The following is a 26,242-nucleotide window of genomic DNA, read 5'->3' as shown; positions in this document are numbered from 1 at the left end:
CCTTGGCTGCAGGATGTTGTCTGCCTTGTGTCCCTTCACTATTGGAGTCAGGCATAGGCTGTTGGGAATGAGTCTGTGTTGTTTGCATCTCAAACTGAAGCACAAATGGTTCCTGCAATTCATCCATTCATTCTCCCGCACTATTTGAAGGGTGTTCATCTGAAAGAACATAGATAAATGTCTATGGAGATTCTCAGTCAGCCAGGTCATGGTTGTCCCAAAGGACAATCTTTCAGAAGGCAACTGGACTTTCTTATTTTTCTTTGAAGATGTTTTGCTTTTCATCCAAGAAGCTTCTTTAGCTCTGACTAGACGGTGGGGAATGGAAGGATTTATATTCCTTGTAGACAGCTGGTCATTTGCATTCCTTTAGAGAGTAGTTGAGGCCATTTGGAGGTTTACTTGTATCCACCTTTGGGACAATCATGACCTAGATGACTGAGAATCTCCATAGACATTTTGACCTGAGGATTCTCAACATAAAATTAAATAGAAGAAAGTTGATGTCCAGCTCTAATAGATGAACAGGAATTACAGAAGACTATTTTCAACATTTTGGATGAACCAATCACAGCCGGGTCAGCAACTTCTTTGTTCTGGCCAAATATTGGAGCTTCTGTATCCCTAGGTACACACAGCCTAAAATGGATGATCCAAGGTCTGTGGAATGAAGTGTCAGATGAAAACTCACATGGATGCTAGACAGAATATTATAACGAAAGGAATTCAACTTGGTGATATGTTGCATAATCCCAGCAAGCCGTCTCAACCTGTAGTGACATCAAGAAGAATCCAAGTGGCTGACCAGTGTGTATACCTAAATACCCAGGTTCCCTTTATCTTAAATCTGGAGATGAATGACTGAATAAGGTACCTTAGAAGCCAAACGTTCCACTTCTTCTGGTCTATAGGTTGGCTAAATAATACAACTATTCAAATATTAACTTGGAATCTAGCAAGTAAAAAAAACTAATTATATGTCTTATAGAATTGCTATCCAATTTTATTCTGAATGCAATACAAAAGAACAAAAGCTGAAGACGGATAGAGTTAAAAGCCTGGCTTTAAGTGCTGACACAGAAAGTAGAAGATAAAGTTTAGGCAAAGAGGATTGACCCTGTTGATAAATGCTGTTATCTAAACAGTACAGAATTGATGCTGGATGTTTACAGATCTCTTCAAGTATCTAACAAAATAACAGAGTTGGAAGGGACCCAGGCCTTTTAATCCAACCTCCTGCTCAAGCAGAAAACCCAATACCATCTATTTATTCTTCTTCTGATATATGAATAAACATAGAACAAATTTTGATAATCACAAAAATTCAATGTGAGGCTGGAGCCACTTACATAAGATAACACCATATAAATAACAGCAATATTATTGTTCCATTCCATACAATCTTCATGGTCATTTAGGGACCAGAAAAGAAATGCTGCTGGTACAGTTGTTAAACCTAGTATGCAAAGCATAGTTTGCAAATTATAGGGGACCCTATAATTTTTTTCTGTTTAGGACAAAATGTTCTAGGATTCTAATTTATATTAAGGATGTTCCACAGCTTATCTCAAAGCAGACTGCTGAAAAGAGAAACAAAAAGCAAAACAAGTGCACTGAAAAGAACTGCAACTGAGAAACTTTAAAAACATGTAAACCAGACTTCCTTGATTTAATATTGTTCAGATGCACGGGATTACAATTTAAACACCTCCTGAGTAGTACTTTTAATAGCCATACTGAATGGAATTAATCCATTGGGCAATGATTTTCTAACAGCAATTTAAATACACCTGAAGACTTAGAAGTTATCTATTCCTGCCTTAAAACAATATCTTTGCAGGATTAAAACTCCTAATAGTTCTAATTATTGTTTTAGTTAGTAAAGTGTTATACATAGTTAAGATTCGGAATACTTATATCTTGATATATTTCTCATTAAACACAAAGTAGCATTTATTTCGAAGTGCACACTGCATTGTTTCAAACATTTAGTATATAATGGATATTTTTGTTTTCAAGAAGCCAAAATGACCTCGGAGTTAAACCTATAGTAATTAACGGAATGTAATAGTAATAGGGAACCAGGCTAATAATCGCAAAACTTGAGGCCACGGAAATGTGACGATGAGTTTCGCCCCAGCATGCCCTAATTCGCAGTGACATCGCAGCGGCAGGCCGAGGGGATGGAACTTTCACCTCTTTTAACCTCGGAACCCAATTGTAGTTTTCTATTGTCAATCAGACGCTGACAGAACAAATAAAATCCCTCCCCTCAAGCACTATCTCCAACGACGCGTCACAATTCATCTCTCTTCATGAAGCGGCGGGACCTACCCACTTTGGGAAAGAAAGAAAGAAAGAAAAGGCGGGCCTCACTTGAGTTCCCACCTCTCTAATGAATTCTATTGGTGTCGTAACTGGTTGCGATATTGCTATTGGCTATCTTTGATGGCCACTCAAATAGCGGCTCTGCTGGGCGGGGCAGGCATCTGTCGTGTCCCGAGTCTCTCTTTCCATCAGCTCTTCTGTCTTCCTCACACTTTTGTGGGAGCTCTAAAGCGAGCGGAGCTGCGATCGGCGACGCCAAGGGGAGAAGCAGCGGATCTGGAGGGCCACTGTCTTGACCCAGAGTGAGACAAAGGAACAGGCGTGCGCTCTGAAGGAACTTTTTTTTTTCCTGAGAAAAGGGTAAAAAAAAAAAAAAGGAATCGCTCTCTCTTTGTGTGCGTGTGCGTATGTGTGTATGTATGTGCTTGGGGATTTGGGATGATTGGCTGGAGCAGGCTCTGGAATAGCGGCTCTGGGGCAGGGGAACAGCGGTTTTCTTTTCTCCTCATGGCGAGGTCGCAGCTTTGAACCCTCGTCCCCACCCGGGAAATTAGCTCTTTTTGCCGCGGCCCCTCTCCTCCCCGCCTTTGTGTTTCCTCCCCTGAGGAGAGGCGGGAGGCGGCGAGGAGCCAAGAAGCGGGGTTCAGGGCGTGCCGGTTACTGTCCTCCGGTCTCGATCTGGAGAGGCGACAAGTTACGGCGACCACGGAAGGCGGGCAGCGAGGTGGCCAAGCGCGAGTGCTGGGCATGGCTGGAGCCCCTCGCTGCTGGAGTGGGACTCGGTTGGGCGCTGAGGGAGGCGGCGAGGAAAGCGAGTTTGCTACCCGGCGGAGAAAGGTCCTGGTGCGAGGCGCGACTCTCAGCTTGTCCACGTCTAAAGGTCAGGTCGGGATACTTGAGCTTTTAGATCCTCCCGCTCAGGCCTCCGAATCTGAGACTGCCCCATTCCGCTTGAGCCGCTGGAGAGGGAACTCCGGGAACTAAGTTGGGCCAAGTTCTGAGTCAAACGGGCGGCATCGGGAGGTCACCGTGCAAGCCTACCCTACTCTCGGCATTGTAGCTGCTTCTCTTACTTTTGCTCTGCGCGTTTAGCCAATTGCAGCAAGAATTAAAAGAGGGAGGGGGGGGAGGGAGAGGGACAGAATTCTGTGGCCCTTCATTATGGAGCATTTTAAAGCTTCCACCATAACTCAAACAACACTCCTCCCCTTTTTAATGTTTAAGAATGGGTTGACAAAATGATCCAAAGGAACATGAAATCAAATAGGGCTTTCTAGATTTCATATTATATATGTGGGCATAATGAACTGCATGCTTTGCAGTCCACCTCCAGGCACGCAACCCTAGTTATGGTTTTCATTTTAGAGTCAAAACAATTCAAGAAGCAGTGTTACATTTCTGTAATTTTTATATGGGACCTACATTGAACACCCACAGAAATTACACACTATGCAGGATCCATCAGCATGCAATGAGCCTACCTCCAATGATTCAAAGATTTTTGTGCAAATGGATTTGATATACAGGTAGTTCTTGACTTACAACCACAATGGAGCCCAAAAGTTCTGTTAAGTGAGATATTTGTCAAGTGAATTTTGCCTCGTTTTACGACCTTTCTTGCCACAGATATTAAAGGAATCATTGCAGCTGATATATTAGTAACATAGTTGTTAAGTGAATCTGTCTTCCCCATTTTGCTTGTCAAAAGGTTGCAAAAGGTGATCACAGGACCTTGGGACACAGTAACAGTGGTAAGTATGAACCAGTTGCCAAGCATCTGAATTTTGATCATATTATCATAAGGATGCTACAAAGGTGGTAAGTTTGAAAAATGATCATAAATCACTTTTTTAGTGATGCTGTACCTTTGAACAGTCACTAAATAAACTGTTGTACATCGAGGACTACTTGTATCAAATTTTATTAACTCACATGATTTTTGCATGGGATCCTTATAGAGCAATGAGACTAATTATAGATCACATCATTACTGATGTTTTGCACTGCCACTTTCCACACTAGTAAACCATTCTAGGGTCCTTCCCTTGAGGTCTCCCTTTCAAATATTAAGCAGATCTGCATGTTTCTACTTATATCCGGAGCCAAAGTTAAAGAGATGCGGCCTCCTGCTGAGAGATATAAACATCCTACAGACTTTTAAATATCAAAATGCTCAATGGAAGTAGACTATGTTAGCTTTGGAGATACAATTTTATTTTTAAGATAAGTTCCATCTTTTTAAAGATAGTTATTTTAAAAGAGTAACTATTCTGTCATAGCATCATGCAAGACCTAATGAATCAGAATAGGAACACTTCTAACTATCATTGTGCTGACAGATGATTGCATTGGAAGCAGCTAAGGGGAAACTGGGAAGAATGAACACAGCAGCGAGATGGTATGAGAGGAAAATTGATCTTGTGTTATGTAACTATCTCTTGCTGTTGGTCTTGAGTTATGTCTTTGCTTGTTTGCTGCAGCCTTTTTCTTGTTGCTCTGATATTTGTTCCATGTGGAAATCTGAGTTACTCTTGATTTCACATGATGTTAGAATAGCAGCTCCCAATCTTTTCTATATCCCGCACCTTTAGAACGCTTCTGATATACTCTTGCACTCCTTACAAAAGTTCAAAATAATGGCAACGAATTATGCATATGCACTATAATTTTGAAAACCCATTTTTGCACCCCCTGGAATATCTGGGTCAATCACTGGGATCAGAGGTTTAGTCTTCCAAGCTTTCGGAGTTATGCTGGAGCCCATCCTCAGGGAAATTCTAATGGAATGTTAGATTCCATTAATTTGAAAGTTTGGAAGACTAAACATTCTAGTCCCAGTGACTGACCCAGATTGAATCCTGCAACATTATCCTGGGACACATAGAATTGTGCTCTTGCTTTAGATCACAATTTTATACCATGATGATATGTAGAAATAGATGGTTGATGAATTAATTCTTTTCTCACATGGATCCTATGTAAGAGTTACATAAAAATTAGATTTTAGCCAGATTTGGGAATGGTTCTAGATAGAAAAAAAAGTAGTTACAGCCCAAAGAATTAACAGAGACATGCATGAATCTTAATTCAAACTGATATTGTAGCAGATGCTTCTGTGGAATAGAATCTACTTCATAAGATTCATGAAGAAGAAAAAATATGGATTTGGATACCTAGTTGGTTTTATAATGTCCTATCCTTTATAGAATCAGCACATTCAGAACATGATATTGGATGAGGGTTTTGTCAAAGGCACTTGGATTCCCATAAAGAGATTTTATAGGCAAAGAAAATGAATTTTCTTCAAAGGGCATCTGTGTTCACAAGTTAATTTATATGCAACTAGATCTTCTGCCAGAAGGAATACAACTGGAAATACCAACAAAGGGTTTATCTTTCAGATTCTTCATTGTTAATAAAGTGAGTAATTGTAAATGTATGTTATGGAAATAGTTTCTACAATGATAATGCTAGTATTCAGTTTCTGAAAGATACAAATTAGTCACTCTATTCTCATTCTTTTCATTAATAAGTATTTTGGCATTGACTGTTTTGCTGCTTTTACTTGATCATAATGCAATAATGAGATGTGATCTTTTTGATCTATTTTTCCATGGGTTACTACCATGCATTTTAACATCTATATCAGGAAGATAGTTTTAAAATCATTTTTCCATTATTAACTGCAAAATGAAAATTGCCTTTAAACATTGTTTTTGTATTTATTTGCAACTTTGTATGTATAGCAAAGACTGTCATTTGAAATTTTCAGATTTGAAAGGTAGGCTACATTATATTCCATTCATGCAGTTTTATGATTTAAAGTAGTTAGCAAATGTCTTAAAGAACTTTTACAATATGCATCATAGGTAGATATATATTCTGAATTATAGTCTTTAATTTTTAACTCTTTTGTGCTACAAGGTGTTTTTTTCCTAAATCAAAAGAGTCTGAAGTAAAATTAATATGAATCAACCAGATAGAACCTCATATTCTATGAGTCATTATAAAAACTGAGTGACAAATAACACAGAGTTAGTTTAATAGCTGCTTATCTTGGCATAGTATGTGTTCATTTGACATGTATACATAAGGAAATTTATAGCATTTATAATTTAGAGTTCACTATAATGCAGATTTTCTGCCTAGTAATTGTGTGCCATGGTGATTTCTTTTGTAAAAGGATTCTGACAATATTTTTAAGTCAGTAATTTTTTTGGAGAAGAACAAATTTATTATATTGCATTAATTTCAATTATACAGATATTCTGCAAAAATCCAGACATATGCAGTTTCTCCTCTGCTTTTTAAAAATGTTTTAAATTTTATCCAAAATGCAAAATTAGAAATTTGCCAATGCAGGCAGTTGGAATTTGTTGTGTATATATAAAACAAAAACAGAATAAAGATATTTCCTTCAGGCAGTGGAAAAAATGTAGTTAATTATGTTTATTTACCAACTTCTTCCCAAAGCTTCTGATGATATACACATTCTTTCTTTCTTATCCTTCCCCCTCATCCCCAGTTGAATTATTCCAAATGTATTCCATGAACTTTATGACTAAATCAGGATTTGAATGTTTTCCTTCTAAATATTAATCTGGTACTTTAATGGTTGAGGTTTTATCATCATGCTTTTTTTCCTACACTAGTGCCAGAATTAATCAATAATCCTTGAGAATCTGTGTGGTGGATCATATCAATCATCATAGGAAGTAGCTGTTTCCAAATTGCCTTAATTTCAGTGTTAAATATAGAAATAGAATCATAGGGTTGGCAGGGACCTTGAGGTAGGAGTCCTTATACTATCCTGGACAAATGGTTGTCTAATTTCTTCTTAAAAACCTCCCAGGAATGGAGCACCCATAACTTTGGGAGGCAAGATGTTGTATTGACTAATTGTTCTTACGATTAAGAAATTTCTCCTTAGTTGAAGGTCGGATCTCTCTCTGATGAGTTTCCACCCATTGCTTCTTTTCCTGACATCAGGCGCTTTGGAAAATAAATCAACCTCCTCTTCCCTGTGACAGCCTTTCAGTTATTGGAAGAAGTCTATTATGTCACCCCTGAGCTTTCTTTTCTTTAGGCTAAATATACCTAGTTCCTTTAGCTGTTTCTCATATGAAAACCTTTTAAATTTTAGGAGGTGGGACTCTAATATATTTATCAATTAATTCTGTAATTCTTTTTGTCAGCAGCCAGTACATCAAATATCATGCCAGCATAAAATTACCATCAGAAAGTTCAAAGCACAGAAATAACTTAAAGAAACATGAGACAACCGAGCAACAGCTATAGATGTACCCACAGCATTCTTAGAAAGCTTGCTGTCACCCACCAATCACATAACTATGTGACATAGTTGCGATATAGCTTAATGTGAGATAATAATACAAATCTCACAGTACTATTAATCTAACCAGTCTATCTTATTTTGATTTTCTATTAACCTCAAGTTTAGGATATAGAACAATACAATTGAATTTTAGGAAGAACTTCCTAATGATAAGAGCAGTTTGACAATGGAGCAAAGTTCTGCTAATGTTGCCTTATCATGGTGGGTAGTGTTATTGTGAGGGAATGAGAGAAAAATGCCAGCAATGTATACCAAGAATATGTACTCTCACTATGGTCACCCACGGTGTGAAGCTTATCCTAGTCATTCAGCTAAAGCAAGCAGACACCTATATCAGGCAACAAGGATACAGAAGGATGTGGAGATGAATTATCACTGTAGAGACAAAACCAAAGGCGTCTTTTCATACTACGTGAGAAAAAAGCAGTGGTAAACCATTCTTGAATTTACCAAGAAAACCACATGGAAAGACAAGATGAAGTAATTGATAATATTGTGAATAACACTCACCATGCTACTGAAAAAGAGCTGAAAATCTTTTGGAGTATTAATTGGTATTTTCCACAAGGAAGAACTCAGAAGACCTCTGTTGATAAACATCTCAATGAATCACACTTCAAACAGGATCTTACAGTTTCCACATGGAATCAGGAACAGAACAATAGAAAAGACAGCACAGTCTACAATTGTTTTCCCAATGAACAATTCATAGCAACTCATAGTAAGAAGTACAACAAAAATCAAGAATTGGTAACAACTGAAATAGCATGTAAACCTAATAAAATAAATAAACATATAATCCAATCAGTAACTGTGGAAGAAGGTTTAAATATCACCTCAGGTTAGCTTGAGACAACTTAACTTTCCAAAGTTTGAACTTTTCCTTCTGGGTAGTGGCAGAGTGACAACATTTTAGAATAGCTATTCCAAAACAGCCTTGGAACCCAGACTGCTCTTGGAATGCAGATGCTCTTCATTAGTTTGTACAGAACACAAGCAGAAAGGAAGCAAGTGGGCACCAACTCTTGGTTATTGTATCACAGTTTTTTACCCATTGTTTTCAAAAAGCTTTTTCAATCCTTTAGGAAATTATAGTATCCCAGCCATCTTTGTTGTGAGAAACTGTGAAGCTTTGTTTGACTTATGTACTATCAATACCCAAAAATACTTGTTTGCCCCAGAAATGCAATTGTTTTGATAATTTTTGCTGGGCAAATAGCATATAATTGCTGCCATTCCTTACTTTTCCTTCACACTAAGTTTGTAGATCAAAACTTGAATTAAAAAGAGTTTAGTTACCTTTTCTGAGAGCATGCAGCAGAGATGGAAAGTGCACTTTTCTCAGAACTGACCAATTTAGGAAACCATCTGATAATGTTAATCCCTCTCTGCTACTTTCTTGGTTATGCTAGTATCATTTGTCATGTCTGGACCATTAAGCATAACGAGATAACATTAGCTAGAAGGGGCTGGGGTGATCAGAGAATTATACTTGTTTTTAACATATAGTTTTATCTAGAGAGAACTATGGTTTTTCTGAAACTATAGGTTCAAGGTTGAAAAAAAACCAGGACCAAGTGAATTCTGTAAACATGTAGTAGTTATCAGGAGTTTTGTAGCCCAGACTTGATGGCCTTTCTGTAAACCCTTGTAACACTGTTACAATGATTGGCCCTAAAAGATTTTTTTAAAATTAGTTTGGTGATATCCAGAATAAAACAGTAAAAGAAAATCCACCTGTCTCATGAAAGAGAATACACACCACACCAAAACTCAGGACACCACAACTCATTATTAAAGACAAACTGTGGCAGAAGAGGAAGATATCAGCAAAAGAGACTGCAGTTCTTTCTGCTATATATTCTAAAATGCACAGTGACACGAAGTTGACCACGTCATTTTTTTTAATTAAATCAACTGTTTAAGAAAGTTTCAAAAAAAATTGTGCTCTTCTGAAATGTATAAGTTAGAATTTGTGAGATTAGTTTATGATCTTATGAAAGAATTGATTTATTTATCTTGATTAGGTATAGAATAGTATGTAGTATGAAGTAACGTCCACTGGTGTGAAATATGAAATTGCATAGGTTTTCTGATTTTCTGAATTAGTTTACATATTTGGTATAATGAAAGAAATATGTCAAAAAAATTGACATCAAAAAATTTAAATTGACATCATAAGATCATTGTGAAAGCCTTGTTAATCATTCAGAATAGAGCTGGAAGGGACCTTGGAGATCTACTAGTCAAACTCCCTGCTTAAGCAGAGACCCTATGCCATTTAGACAAGTGGTTGTTGGGTCTCTTCTTAAAAGCCTCCAACAATGGGGCATCCACAACTTCTGAAGGCAAGCTATTCCACTGGTTAATTGTCCTCACTGTTATAAAGTTTCTCCTTAATTCCAAGTTTCTCTCTCCTTGATTAGTTTCCATCCATTGTTTCTTGTCTTGCCTTCTGATGCTTTGGAAAATAAGTTTATCCCCTCTTCTTTGTGGTAGCCCCTCAAATACAGGAATATTGCTATCATATCATCCTTAGTCCTTCTTTTCTCTCGACTGGCCATACCCAATTCCTACAACTGTTTTTCATATGTTTTGTCTCCAGACCCTTAGTCATCTTAGTTGCTCTTCTTTGCACTTTTCCCAGTCTTAACATCTTTTTTGTGATGTGGTGATCAAAACTGGATGTAGTATTCCAGGTGTGGGCTTACCAAAGCTTTATAAAGTGGTACTAATACTTCACGTGATTTTGATTCTATGCCTCTGTTTATATAACCAAGGATTGTATTATGTTTTTTGGTTTCTGACACACGTTGCTGACTCATGTTTAAGTGATTGTCCACTAGGACTCCAAGGTCCCCCTCACAGTTATTGTTTTAAGCCAGGTTTCATCTAATTTGTACTTGTACCTTTGGTTTTTCCTGCCTAAGTATAAAACCTTGCTTTTCTCCATATTAAAATTCATGTTGTTGGATCGGGCACATTGCTCAAGTCTTTTTGGATCCTGAGCTTCTGGTGTGTAGGCTAATCCTGCCAGATTAGTGTCATCTGCAAATGTGATGAGTTCCCCTAATATTCCCTCATCTAGGTCATTTATGAAGATATTGAAGAGTACTGGGCCTAAGACAGAACCTTGTGGTACCACACTGCTTACTTCCCTCCATTTAGATGTAGTACCATTAAGGACTACTCGTTGAGTACGGTTTGTTAGCCAGTTACAAATCCATCTGGTGATGATGCTGTCTATCCCACATTTTTATAGATTACCAAGAAGAATGTTACGGTCTACTTTGTTGAATGCCTTGCTGAAATCTAAATATACTATGTCCACAGCATTTCGCTGGTCTACTAATTTAGTCACTTTATCAAAGAATGAAATAATATTGATTTGGCATGATATGTTTTTAACAAACCTGTGCTGGCCACTAGATATAACTTTGTTTTTAGACGTTCATAGATTTGTTTTTTGATTATTTTTTCCAGTATCTTCCCAGGTATTGATGTTAGGCTGATTGGTCTTTAGTTTTCTGGGTCTGTTTCCCCCCTCCTTTTTTTGAAAATGGGAACCACATCAGCTCTTTTCCAATCCTCTGGTTCTTCCCTCGTGCTCTAGATTTTTAAAGATATGGTACAATGGTTCTGAGATAACATCTGCAGTTCCTTCAGAATTCTGGGATGTCACCCATCAGGTCCCAGTAATTTATATTCATCAAGATCAGACAGGTGTTCTCTTATGCTTAACTTAAAATTTAAACCTTAAAATTTAAGCTTTGCTTTTAATTCTTGTTTGTAATTCATAAACAAGTTATATGTGGTCCTTTTGATAATATTTTTCTCTTGATAGAAAAAAATGCACTCTAGTTTTCAGAATTACCTTGTACTTTTTAACCTGTGCCTTTGCTTCAAGTAAGAGACAGTAGGGAATACTCAATAACATTTTAAAAAAATACTTAGGAAGTTTAAATTGTTTCAATTTCCATCAAATAGTTACTTAATAGAAAAGGCATTCTGAAGACTACACTGTTAAATGTTCTTAAATGAGTCACTTGTTCTCTGTAGTTATAAATACACTCTAGGGAAAAAAAACCTCTTCGTTTCTGTACGGTCTTGACAGCTCAAGATAATGTACCCTGGATTTGTGGAAATAACATGTTATCCCTGCTCATGATTAATTGGCGTCCTATTGATAGAAATAGAGAAAAGAGTCCCACAAACCTGTTAAGCTCTATGCCTACATCCATCAACATACAGCAGATGTATTTTAATGTTCATAAAACTTGACCTTCATTTATTAACTTATTAAAAATAATTTTTACAAATTTCTGAAACCTAACTGCAGAAATCTCCTAAGATTCGGCAATTCTGATGACGCTTAATGAAATTTTGATATTCTAATGTTATTTTGAAGTGGATTTTTCAGTAACTTATTTTATGTATGGACTATTGCACAAGACCCCATATTTTCTCTTTAAAGTGTTCTCTGCAAACATGGATTACAGTGATTATATATGATGATCTGATTACTCCAAATTCAGTGTTTCAGTGTACAGACAAGTTAATATGTTTTGGTCAAACAACATCTGTTCTCACTAACCAAGAAATTGTATATATATTTGAAGAATGCTTCTCTTACCTGCATTCTGAAAATAATTATATCAGTGGTATGAATTGTCTAACAGCAGATAATTGCGGAAAATTATAACAGGTGGTCCTTGATTTAGCCCATTCATTTCCACCATTGTCTGAAATTGTGATGGTCCTGAACAAAAGGATTCATAATCTGTACCCAAGGTTACAGCCACTGCAGTGCCCCCATAGTCACCTGAACAATATTTGATGCTTAGCAATCTGCCTGTCCTTACAACTGACCACAGAGATGCTGCGGCTGTCCTCACCTGCCTATCTTCTCCGCATCCTGTCTTTCTGAGTCCCTTGGGCTACTTCACACCACATCCTTGTGTGTCTCCTGCCCCATCATATCTCGCTCCACTTACTTCTTCCAAAGATTGTCTTTTCCAAGAAGAAGTAGCTGATGCACCACACAACCTTCCTATACAGAAATCACATGGTGCCATTTTAGAAACAGCTTCAAATTCAATTTGAGAATTGTGGCCACTCCTGAAAATGCGCTTGCTCTGGAATGGCACTAAGTGGCCTCTGTATGGGAATGTTGTGTGGCAAATTGGCTGCTTCTCCTTAGGAAACATAACTTTTGGAAAAGGTAAGCGGAGCAAGACTTGTTGGAGAAGAAAGAAGCCCAAAAGTGTAAGACCCAGCAAGGTAGGAAATTATGCCTCAGAAGGTCAGGGAGACCCTGAGAGGCCTGACATAGTCCATTGTTAGCTGGAGAAGTGCTATAGTGCAGGCCTTCCTGCAGCTCGGAGAGCAGGATTGTGGTCATTAAACAAAGTGATCATGTAATTGCTTTGCTTAATGACCGCCGTGACTTATAATAACAATTTTCATAAGTTGAGGGCTACATGTATGGATGTCTCATTCTTGAGTCTCATTCTTGCTTTCCTAATGTGTCTCTTCTGAATATGAGTGGGCCTACTCTGCTATTGTTAATTTGTTCTTCCTCATATTTATCTAGTATGGAAGCATCTTTTCAGACTAAAAATTTTATTAAATGTCTGAGGCTTCATAAACTGAACATAATACTTTTAATAAATTTTTTAGTCTGACAAGGGGCTACCAGACTTCTCATGATTCTTGACTATTGTAGATTAAACCAGCATTCCTCATGTTATTTAATTTAATACTTTATGAATGTGGATAACATAACGCTGTTTGTAGATGCATTTGAATGCAGCCTGTGATCATTTCAACATACTGACATGCATAGAAAAGAATAGATATAGCATTGTTAGCAGAAGTTCTAATTTTCTTAGTAATGAATGAATACTTGAAATGTAATTATATACGGTAATACACTGCTTAAGATTCGGATTATTAATATAGTATTAATAAAATTTACATTTGTAATTACTAATTAACATTAGTAATTACATTAGGGACTATGTTTGTGAATAAATATTGTTACCTTTCTGTGCACGTAACTGTTAGAAAATTGGCTCAGACTTAGGAATCACTGGTCATTAGTGAACTTAGGTGTGTCCTACTTGGCTATATAATATTGTAGCATCTAATATGAGAAAGAAGTTGCATTCACAACTTATGTAGTGTATAGGAACAGAATGAGTGCTTTTATTGTAATACTATATAGCTACAGTTCAGTTCCGTTGGCTACAATGTCTAAATCTTGGAATTGGCCCTTAGAGCCGCTCTCTTATTTGCTATTGAATTGAAAGGAAAAATTATCAGTTCAGTTTCTGTTCTGGTTCTGCTTTCTTTTCTACATCAATTCAAAGGGCAAGTGCAGTTCTGTATAATAAATAATAAAAAATAAAAATTGAGAAATCTTGCTGGGGTAGTCCCAGTTTGTAGGAAAAACATATTAGAAAATTGACACATATTTTTTATGCCCCACAATTTAAGGCTGAAGATTAAGAATACATTCCAATATGTTGGATGTGGATACAGGGATCGTAGAAGAATGGTTATCAGAATTCAAGGTAATCCATGAGTCTTGATTTATAAGAAAATTTGAAACTGAACAAGTGAATTATAAAATACATATTCTTATTTTTTCTTAGAGATTACAATATAGAATTTTAGAATTAATACTAATCTACTTTCCAAAAGTGGTAATAGAAGAGGGCCATTACCCTCTTGCCAATGCTGGTAAGATTTTTGAATGTACCTGCTTGATCAGTGTTTGATATAGTGGTATATTTAACAGACTTTTAAAAAAATTAGAATGGTATCTGTGAAATGATCTATTAAACTGTATATCTTAAATGGTTTTTGTTAGACAGTACCAGAAACATCTATAGCAAGTTATGCTAAAAATTTGAAAGACAAGATTTCCTTGGTTTCATCTTTATATAAAGTTATTCAAGATCTACAAAATGAGGTATGTAGATATTAATTAATTAATTATTGGAGTTGGGGCAAATATTGAATAAATTGCGTAGTAACATGATGACAAGAAGTAAAAAAAATAGCTTTAATATTCTTAGATGCAGAGAAGGCCTTTGACAATCTAAATTAGACTTTTATGTTTAAAGTGCTGGAAGAAATGGAGTTTGGAGAGAATTTTATTCAAGGAGTCAAAGCTGTTTATATATCACAGCAAGCAAAAATTGTTATTAATGGTGATTTAACCAATTCATGTGAAATTCAAAAGGGTGCAAGACAAAGATGTCCCTTTGTTTATTTTGGTGTTGGAAGTTTTGAACAGAGGTATCAGGCAAGATGAGAAAATAACAGGTATAAATATCAAAAAGGAAGTTTATAAATTGAGGGCATTCTCTGATGATTTGGTTGTATTCTTACAAGACCTAAAAATAATATAGAATATTTGATGAGGCAGTTAAATGAGTTTGAGGTTTTAACAGATTTTAAAATAAACAAATAGATACCAACAATGTTTATTAAGAATATGACCTCACAGGATTGAGATATATTGACTAAAAAGTCTGGTTTAGGATTGAGGAAAAGGTGAAATATTTGGGGGTTGTATTGTCAAATACAAATACAAACTGTTTCAAAATAATTATGTGCCTCTCTGGAATGATATTAAAAAGGACTTATTAAGATGGGATAAACTGCCTTTATCATTATTGGGTAGAATTTCTGTAATTAAGATGAATGTCTTGCCAAAGATACTTTTTTTGTTTCAGACGTTACCAGTACTTGCAACTGATACTCAATTTAAACAATGGCAGATGAATATTTCTAAGTTTATATGGCAAGGGAAAAACCAAGAATTAAATATAAAGTACTGCAAGATATTAAGGAAATAGGCGGTTTGAGTTTACCAGATTTGAAACTGTATTTCAGTTCTTGTTGTTTAGTCTGGCTAAAAGAGAAGAGGCTATTTCATTTATTTAGAAGGTCATGAATGAATTCAGATTTGTATGGCACAGTTATTTATGGGATGACAAGGTTAAAGTAAATGTTGATTTCAACAATCACTTTGTTTGATGTGCCATTCTAAGAGTTTAGAATAAATATAAAACAAGTTTTTTTATGAAGATGCCTCTTTGAAAGTTTTTTTAAAGAAAAGAAATAGTGGCAAAGCTGGACTGGTGGACTTATGGTAAAATAATATGTTTTAATTTTGGTAATCCTATCCTCAAGTTTAAGGAAGAACTAGAATCACAAGGACATGTCTGCCACTGGTTTACATATCTACAAATGAAAGAAAGATGAGACAAAAAGAGCAATGGGTTTGACTTTGTTAAAAATGAATTGGAAATCCTACAGAGTGGTAGTGATGAACATACCATTGCTAAGGACTATAAAACATTGAATTTGAATTTGGAAAGTGAATATGTAAAGCATTTAATGATTCAGTGGGCAAGGAACTTTGGATAATATAATATAATATAATAAATATAATAATATAATATAATATATTATAATATAATAATATAATATAATATAATATAATATAATATAATATAATATAATATAATATAATATAATATAATATAATATAATATAATATAATATAATATAATATAATATAATATAATATAATATAATAATATAATATAATATAATATAATATAATATAATAATATAATATAATAATATAATATAATATAATATAATATAATATAATATAATATAATATAATATAATATAATATAATATAATATAATATAATATAATATAATAAATATAATAATATAATTAATATAATATAATATAATATAATTAATATAATTAATATAATATAATATAATAATAATAATAATAATAATAATAATAATAATAATAATGGGAGAATATGCGAACAAAATTAAAATTTACATTAAATCACAATTTAAATTTTTATAAATAATAATAATAATAATAATAATAATAATAATAATAATAATAATAATAATAATAATAATAATAATAATAAAGTTGGAAGGGACCTTGGAGGTCATCTAGTCCAACCCCCTGCTCAGGCAGGAAACCCTATACCATTTTGGACAAATGGCTGTCCAGTCTCTTCTTAAAAACCTACAATGTTGGAGCATTCACTGCTTCTGGAGGCAGGTTGTTCCACTGGTTAATTGTTCTAACTGTCAGGAAGTTTCTCCTTAGTTCTAGGTTGCTTCTCTCCTTGCTTAGTTTCCACCCATTGCTTCTTGTCCTGCCTTCAGGTGCCTTGGAAAATAGCTTGACTCCCTCTTCTTTGTGGCAGCTCCTGAGATATTGAAACACTGCTATCATGTCCCCCTCGTCCTTCTCTTCATTAAACTAGATATACCCAATTCCACCAACTGTTCCTTATATGTTTTAGCCTCCAGTCCCCTAATCATCTTTGTTGCTCTTCTCTGTACTCTTTTCTAGAGTCTCAACATCTTTTTTACATTGCGGTGACCAAAACTGGATGCAGTATTCCAAGTGTGGCCTTACCAAGGCATTGTAAAGTGGTATTAACAGTTCACGTGATCTTGATTCTATCCCTCTGTTAATGCAGCCTAGCACTGTGTTGGCTTTTTGGGCAGCTGCAGCACACTGCTGGCTCATATTTAGGTGATTGTCCACTAGGACTCCGAGATCCCTCTCACAGTTACTACTATTGAGCAAGATGATGTATGATTGATATTTAACACCAGATAAGTTATCAAGAGTATATAAAGGTACTTCAAATGAATACTGGAAATGCAAATGTAAAGAAGGGACTCTATTACTTATGGTGGGCATGTGATAAAGCAAAGAAATATTTGAGTAGGATTCATATTCTAATACAGAAGATTCTTAAAGTGAATATAAATATAAAATCAAACCTTTCTTTTGGGTGTAAGGGAAAAAGACTTGGAAATCTTTTTTGGAAGTTTGATATTATATATGTTGACAACAGCAAAATTACTTTATGCACAAAAATGGAAGGACGCTTCAATCCCCACAATGGATGAATGGTTGCAAAAGCTGATTGAATTAGCAGAGATGGCTAAATTGATTGCTTTGATAAAAGAAAAGAACACAATTGCTTTTGTTTCTATTTGGAAACCACTTCTGGACTTTGTGCTTGAAGTGGAAAAAATGAAACTTTGATTTTGGGTTTTACTGATTAGATAGATCTGTTGTTATAGGAATGGCTAGTTTATACTATTATGTAAAAATAAAAAGGTGAGGTTTGATGTTACTATCTTATTCTACTGCACCAAAGGGAGTCAGAAGTCAATGCCTTTTCTTTCTTTTTCCCTTCTTTTCTATACTTTTCTCTTCCCTTTTCCCTCCCCTCTTTTTCCTATTACTTGCTTTTGTATTTTTGTATTTTATATTATAAACTAATAAAAAGGATAATATAGAAAAATAAATAATAATAATAAAGTAAACAAAATAGAATATAACTATAGAATATAACTTTTTATAACTATAAAAATAGAATATAAAAAAATAGAATATATATACTCAAAATATTCTTTTAGGTCTTAAATGTTTGTTGATATTGCTCTACACAGCCATGAAAATTAGAAACTTAATTTCTAAATGATGTGCTTTTATCTTGAGCTGTTTTGAAGTTGAATACAATTATAACGTGCATCTTTTCAAAAAAAGTAAAGTCTTCAGGAAGGATGGTACTTATTACAATTTTAAGCAATGAGGATCCAATTCCTTCTCTTGCTATATTCCTAGTGAAATATACATTAAAGGCACACATTAAAAAGGGTTTTTTCTTCCATCTTCTATGCAAAGTTTACATCTGCTGAATAAGATAAACAAATGAGGCATACTAAATACTGGGAACCAATATAATACTTAACAAATGGAATCTTTTGAAGTAGTGAGAAAATGCATCTTACAGTGAATATTTAAACATTGCCAAATGTTTAATGCTTCTTTTTCTTTCAGTTGCTGGAACCAGTCTGTCACCAGTTATTTGAATTTTATCGCAGTGGTGAGGAACTTCTTTTGCAGTTCACACTTCAGTTCCTTCCAGAATTAATATGGTGCTATCTTGCTGTTTCTGCTAGTAAAGACCTGCAAAGCAGTGGCTGCATAGAAGCACTTCTACTAGGAGTTTACAATTTGGTTTGTATCTAGACTTAGAATTCATTCATTCAACAATTTATGTTACTAAATCCCCCAAAAGGCCCTAGATGTCATTACATTTCATTTTTTGATATCATTACAGTGAGGGGAAAAATATTTGATCCCCTGCTTATTTGGTACATTTGCCCACTGACAAAGAAATGATCACTCTATAATTTTAATGGTAGGTTTATTTTAACAGTGAGAGACAGAATAACAACAACAAAAATCCAGAAAAAAGTTATAAATTGATTTGCATTTTAATGAGTAAAATAGGTATTTGATCCCCTATCATTCAGCAAGATTTCTGGCTCCCAGGTATCTTTTATACAAGTAATGAGCTGAGATTAGGAGTACTCTCTTAAAGGGAGTGCTCCTAATCTCAGCTTGTTACCTGTATAAAAGACACCTGTCCACAGAAGCAATCAGATTCCAAATTCTCCACCATGGCCAAGACCAAAGAGCTGTCCAAGGATGTCAGGACAAGATTGTAGACCTACAGAAGGCTGGAATGGGCTACAAGACTATTGCCAAGCAGCTTGGTGAGAAGGTGACAACAGTTGGTGCGATTATTTGCAAATGGAAGAAACACAAAATAAGTGTCAAGGAAGGATCTTGTCAATGATCTCAAGGCAGCTGAGACCATAGTCATCAAGAAAACAATTGGTAACACACTATGTCGTGAAGGACTGAAATGCTGCAGCACCCATAAGATTCCCCTGCTGAAGAAAGCACATGTATAGGCCTGTCTGAAGTTTGCCAATGAATATCGATTCAGAGGAAAGTTCGGTGAAAGTGTTATGATCAGATGAGACCAAAATCAAGCTCTTTGGCATCAACTCAACTTACCATGTCGGAGGAGGAGGAATGCTGCCTGTGACTCCAAGAACACCATCCCCACTGTCAAACATGGAAGTGGAAACATTATGTTTTGGGGGTGTTTTTCTGCTAAGGAGACAGGACAACTTCACCGCATCAAAGGGACAATGAATGGGGCCATGTACTGTCAAATCTTGGGTGAGAACCACCTTCCCTCAGCCAGGGTATTGAAAATGGGTCGTGGATGAGTATCCCAGCATGACAATGACCCAAAGCACACGGCCAAGGCAACAAAGGAGTGGCTCAAGAAGAAGCACATTAAGGTCCTGGAGTAGCCTAGCCAGTCTCCAGACCTTAATCCCATAGAAAATCCGTGGAGGGAGCTGAAGGTTCGAGCTGCCAAAGGTCAGCCGTGAAACCTTAATGACTTGGAGAGAAGTGGGACAAAATCTGAGATGTGTGCAAACCTGGTGGCCAACTACAAGAAATATCTGACCTCTGTGATTGCCAACAAGGGCTTTGCCACCAAGTACTAAGTCATGTTTTGCAAAAGTGTCAAATACTTATTTCACTCATTAAAATACAAATCAATGTATACCTTTTTTGAAATGCATTTTTCTGGATTTTTTTGTTGTTATTCTGTCTCTCACTGTTAAAATAAACTTACCATTAAAATTATAGACTGATCATTTCTTTGTCAGTGGGCAAACGTACAAAATCAGCAGGTGATCAAATAATTTTTTCCCCTCACTGTAGGTTCTTTTAACCACAGCAACTTTCGGTCATGTTGACATTGGTATAAGTGACTATATTTTTTTATGAATGACAAATATTAAAAATCTGGAATAGGAACATGATGATGTTGAATGATGCTAATTGCTTTTTTCAATTTTAGTATAGTTGGATGAAAGAATTAGCTTGAAATGGATGGTATCAAAAATTTGATTCTTAATTATTCTTTGTGTTATATGGTTACCCATTAAGATTTTCTGACAATGGTGGCGTAGTTCATATGTGAAACTGTTGAGTATGCTTATGAGATGTCCAGAGTCCATGAGAATGTTTATATAAGAAAATTTGCTACAATTTCATTCTGGAATAAATGAGTCTGGACGTAGGTTTCTGCCTTTTTTTATTTTGCAGATTTTTTTTCACAATCATCAATGTTTCTGTCGTGTGAAAAACAGAATTCAGAGGAAAATTGGATATTTATGGGCACAGTGCTACAATAGGATGTATGTGTGTATATATATATATGTATATGTATCCAAATTTCTTTTTTTCTGACAAAGAGTAAAGAATTAACTTGGGAGACTAAGATGGACCATTTCTGGCTTTTTTGCCTTCATCAGTTAGCCATACCCTTTATGGGATTCGAACCTGGAAAGTTATACATACTAGGCAGTGATTTAGTCACTGAGCCACAGGTTCTCTTCCCCTCTTTTGCCAGCAGAGTCAAGGGAGTAATTATAGGGAGTTCAGACAGATCAGTCTGATTGTGAACACCTTGACATTTTCAACTGCATACTGCAGTTTTACTCTTTTTACAGTATCTCTTGCCTTGCCGCCCCCAACTAGGGGCATAGAGCAGGCTCAAGTCGCAACTGCGAAATATTTTTATATCCAAATTTCTTTTTTTCTGTGTAATATATATATATATGTGTATGTATGTGTGTGTGTGTGTGTGTGTGTGTGTGTATGTATGTATGTATGTATGCATGTATGTATGTATGTATGTATATGCTTGCTTTGGAAATAGAGGAGGAGGATTCCCAAGTATATAGAATATGTCTTTTTGCTTGAATGTGCAGAAACTGGGTATGAATGCAGATGGGTATATATAAATGATAAATGATTTCTACTAATAGATATGAATGAGGAAGAATGGATTCATACCATTGTATGCTCTGACATTTTCATTCGCTGTAGTATATGGTATAAGTTCAATAATTTCATTTTCAAAGTGGTAGGAGACAGAACCTCTTTGCTGGTAATTAATGTTATCTCTGTACTTTGTTACAAAGTTTGTACTGATAAACAAAAAGTAATTATATTACTAGTGATAATATATTATCTTTAGTACCGTAGTAATATAATTACTTATGGTTTATTGTATATAATGCTGTCTATGATAATGTCCTGAAAACACCCATGACAGTAGCGTTAAAGGTATTCAATTCTTTTTACCAGTATTTGTTGGCATATACCAGTGTTGCTGGCATATATAAAGTTTAAATGTATAATGTTTTGATTCTGTAAAAATAAGGAAATTTAACTGCTGATTCAAAACTTTTAGTTGCACTTAGAACAATATCTTTACTATTAATGTAAAAGCTCTCTTGAAACTTTTATTGGGCTATATGCTTTCTTAGGCCAGAAGTTATTATGCATGAAGTTATTCTTTGTGTAGTAAATATATATCTAGAAGAGAAAACAAGTTTCAGAAAGTCTAGAGATTCAAGAGACAATTGCATTAAATGCTAGGTAGAAAACAATAAATACCAGTTTCTGGAGCAGTGAGTTTAATTAATAAGCTCTGAATAGGCAGAGCAATATCAATAATGCCACCCAAAAACCTAAAGAGCATTTTATTAGAATATACTAATAATCTAATGCATTTAGTTACTCTTTTAAATGCATGAACGGTCTCTGAAATTATTCTTATAGAACTAGATATATTGCTTTCAAAAACATTTTAAAGTAATAATCCCTAATTTTAAGTGGTATATTTTGTAGCATTTTAATAGTATTTATTTCATAAATAAATGAAAACACATTGCAGCTATTCTTTCATATTATTTCACACAAGATTACTGTCTTATGATTTTTAATGATTTCTTACAAAGTAATAAAATACTATACATGACTCAAAGGGTGCACAGTAGTTAAATGCCTGGAGGTAAAGAATTAAGTTTTCACAATCACTCTGTGAACGAGATGGGTATTATGTACATTTGATTAAATAAATAATACGTTTAGATTTTGCTACATATAAATTATGTATGTAATTATAGACATAACATAAATTTCCATCTTTGCTTATAATAAACATTATGGCATGATTTGGGAGCTTATGTTCCGCTTTGTTGGTGTACAATTTATGAAATGCATATGAATAACTTGATTATTTTCCTCATAGGAAATAGTTGACAAACAGGGGAATAGTAGGATCCTAAGCTTTACAATTCCATCTTTATCTAAACCTTCAATATATCATGAAGTAAGTTTTAAAAGTATTCTAGTTTTATACAATGTTTATAGCTTTGTTCTAGTCTCCCTTAAAAGAATATAATCTGGCCTTTTGTCATCGAAAATAGTAGTGGGCATTCTTTGGCTGCATTTACATTTTCAGAAAAGAACCACAAAGTAAGTTGGCCATATCACATAGATCTTTTAAAATATGGGGACTTACACTATAATTTCCATTTCTAGTTGGGTGGGGAGACAAATTCTTTCTGGGGGTAGGTTCTGGAACTTCTGCTGCTAAACAATTCAGTTGTTCAGTGAGTCATCATTTGACTGCGCCTGATTTTATGATTTCTTTTGCTATGGTTAAGTGAATTCAGCTTCCCCCCATTGACTTTCTTGTTTGAAGCCCCCTGAGAAAATCAGAAATGGCAATCATGTGATCTCAGGATGCTACAATGATTGTAAATACATGCCAGTTTACAAAAACCTGAATGATGATCATGTGACTGCAAGTTGTTGTAGTTTTTTTGTTGTTATTTTCCCCTCTAAAAGTTTTCAGATTGCTTTTCAGTTGAATTGTACTGTTTGTATGTTACAGTGCATCCAGTAAATATTCAGACCCCCTTCACTTTTGTCAATTTTGTTATGCTGCAGCCTAATCCTACAGTTGTTGAAATTCATTTTTTTCTCATTAATCTACACTCAGTACCTCATAATGACAAACTGAAAACAGAAGTTTAAAAATGTTTATAAATTTATTAAAAAGAAAAAACTGAAATATTGCATTGGCATAAGTATTCAAACCCTTCACTCAGTACTTTGTTGAAACACCTTTGGCAGCAATTACAGCCTCAAGTCTTTTTGGGTATGACATGACAAGCTTTGCATACTGGATTGGGGGATTTTCTGCCATTCTTCCTTGCAAATCCTCTCAAGCTCAGTCAGGTTGGATGGCGATCATCAGTGGACAACCATTTTCAGGTCCCTCCAGAGATATTCAGTAGGGTTCAAGTGAGGGCTCTGGCTGGGCCACTCTAGGACATTCACAGAGTTGTTCCTAAGCCACTCCTGTGTTGACTTGGCTGTGTGCTTCATATCGTTGCCATTTTGAAAAGTGAACCTTCGGTTCAGTCTGAGGTGCTGAACACTGTTTTCATTGAGGATATCCCTGTACTTTGCTCCATTCAGCTTTCCCTCAATCCTGACCAGTCTCCCAGTCCCTGCTACTCAAAAACAACCCCACAGCATGATGCTGTCACCACCATACTTCACTGTTGGTATGATATTGGGCAGGTGATGAGCAGTGCCTGGTTTCCTCCAGACATAATATTTAGAACTGAGGCCAAACAGTTCAATCTTGATTTCATTAGACCAGAGAATCTTCTTCCTCACTGTCTGAGAATCCTTCAAGTACTTTTTTGCAAACTCCAAAGAGACTTTCATGTGTTTTGCATTGAGGAGAGGCTTCCATCTAGCCACTCTGCCATAAAGTCCAAATCAGTGGTTGTCCTTCTGAAACTCTGTCCCATCTCCACACAGGATCTCTGGAGCTCAGACAGAGTGACCATCGGATTCTTGGTCACTCTCTTACTAAAGCCTTCTCCCCCGATTGCTCAGTTTGACTGGGCAATCAGCTCTTGGAAGAGTCCTGGTTGTACCAAACGTCTTCCATTTGAGAATTACGGAAGCCACTGTGCTCTTAGGAACCTTCAGTGCAACAGAAATTTTATTGTAGCTTTCCCCAGATCTGTGCCTTGCAATAATCCTGTCTCGTGAGTTCTGCAGGTAGTTCCTTAGACCTCATGGCTTTTGCTCTGCTACAGTATGCATTGTCACCTTCTATATAGAGGTGTACCTTTCCAAATCCTATCCAATCAATTTAATTTACTACAGGTCAACTCCAATCAATATGTAGAAACATGTCAACAATGATCAAGAGAAATAGGAGGCACCTGAGCTAAATTTCAAGTGCTGTTGCAAAGGGTCTGAATACTTATGCCAATGTGATATTTCAGTTTTTTTCTTTTTAATAAATTTACAGACATTTCTAAAATTCTGTCTCCACTTTGTCATTATGGGGTACTGAGTGTAGATTAATGAGAAAAAAATGAATTTCAACAACTATAGGATCAGGCTGCAGTATAACAAAATTGACAAAAATGAACAGGATCTGAATACTTTCTGAATGCATTGTATATTAAAGATGGAAAAAATTTTGAATGATTTATCTTGATCTGATTTTTTTACATCTCAAAAACCAGGCATTTTAATAGAGATGTATAGACTTTTTATATCCACTGTATTCATTGAAATTAAATATACATTGATAATTTATTACTTACAAAGATTTTAAAAATCTATATCCATATTACTTCCCAGAAAGATATTTGTATTGTGTGGACAAATATACTCAATTGGGGAATATTTATTTAATATAGTTAAAAAGTAGGATAGATTTGAATAAAATATTCTTAGAGAACAACTTTGAAGGTATTTGAAAGCTGTTTGTTGTTGTATTTAGTTTTCTCCACTGATATTTTCACGCTTTGAAATATGATCAGTTAAAATAAAGATATGGGATGAGAGAATGACTGGCCAAAAGTTATTGATGTTATAAACTGCTTACTGTTTTCTTTTTCTTCTTTCTTTTTCTTTTTCTTTTAAATTACTAATGCCATCTTAAGCAATATATTGAAAAAAAACTATTTTGTTTAGCCTTCCAGTATTGGTTCAATGGCTCTTACTGAGGGTGCTTTATCTCAACACGGCTTATCCAAGGTTGTATATAGTGGACCTCATATGCAGAGAGAAATGTTGACAGCTCAAAACAGGTAAAATGCATGATGTTGTTTTCAACTATAAAGATTAAAGAAGTAATCTGGGCATTTCCAAATTATTATTTTCTCATAAATTAATATTTAACAAATGCAGTGTTTTAAAAACATGGCCTATATATATTGTTGCTATGATCAATGAACAGGAAATGGTTTTTTTGCATGATTAATGACACTTTTGAATTAACCATAATCCTTTTTTTTATAGATTTGAAGTATTGACATTCCTTTTGCTGCGATACAATGCTGCCTTAAGCTATATGCCTGCGGTTTCTCTTCAGTCTTTATGTCAAATTTGTTCAAGGTAATTTTTTTCTGAAGAGATTGATAATAATAAACTAAGGTTGTAATTATATAAGAATACATTTCACTAAAAACAAAAACCTATATAGGAGAGAACAAAAAGGTAATTTTGACATTTATTTATTTATTTATTTATAATTTAATTTATACCCCGCCCTTCTCCTCATGGGACTCAGGGCGGCTAACAGCCTCATAAAACTACAATACAAATACAATAATTAAAAGCCGAATTAAAAAGAAATATTTAAATAGGCCGATCAATTAAAATTATCCTTAAAAATCCCCTGAAACTTTAAAATCATTAACAATT

General features: G+C 35.0%; 1 protein-coding gene across 2 annotated transcripts in view; it reads left to right on the top strand.

The window, feature by feature from the left end:
• Window positions 1-14,190: 14,190 nt before the first annotated feature.
• FAM126A (family with sequence similarity 126 member A) overlaps window positions 14,191-26,242 on the top strand; it is a 32,812-nt gene continuing 20,760 nt past the window's right edge. For both annotated transcript variants that reach the window (XM_015810571.1, XM_015810570.1), the window contains exons 1-6: window positions 14,191-14,259; window positions 14,559-14,660; window positions 18,608-18,787; window positions 22,746-22,826; window positions 25,511-25,626; window positions 25,838-25,933. In XM_015810571.1, the coding sequence (XP_015666057.1) occupies window positions 14,209-14,259; window positions 14,559-14,660; window positions 18,608-18,787; window positions 22,746-22,826; window positions 25,511-25,626; window positions 25,838-25,933 (626 nt within the window). In that variant the 5' untranslated portion in view covers window positions 14,191-14,208. The remainder of the gene's footprint in view (window positions 14,260-14,558; window positions 14,661-18,607; window positions 18,788-22,745; window positions 22,827-25,510; window positions 25,627-25,837; window positions 25,934-26,242) is intronic.

This window comes from Protobothrops mucrosquamatus, unplaced genomic scaffold (assembly GCF_001527695.2).
Source record: "Protobothrops mucrosquamatus isolate PMUCROS unplaced genomic scaffold, P.Mucros_1.0 scaffold12, whole genome shotgun sequence".
NCBI classification, from domain to species: domain Eukaryota; kingdom Metazoa; phylum Chordata; class Lepidosauria; order Squamata; family Viperidae; genus Protobothrops; species Protobothrops mucrosquamatus.
Note: the sequence above shows the minus strand (reverse complement) of the source record. Positions and strands in the feature narration are given on the sequence as shown.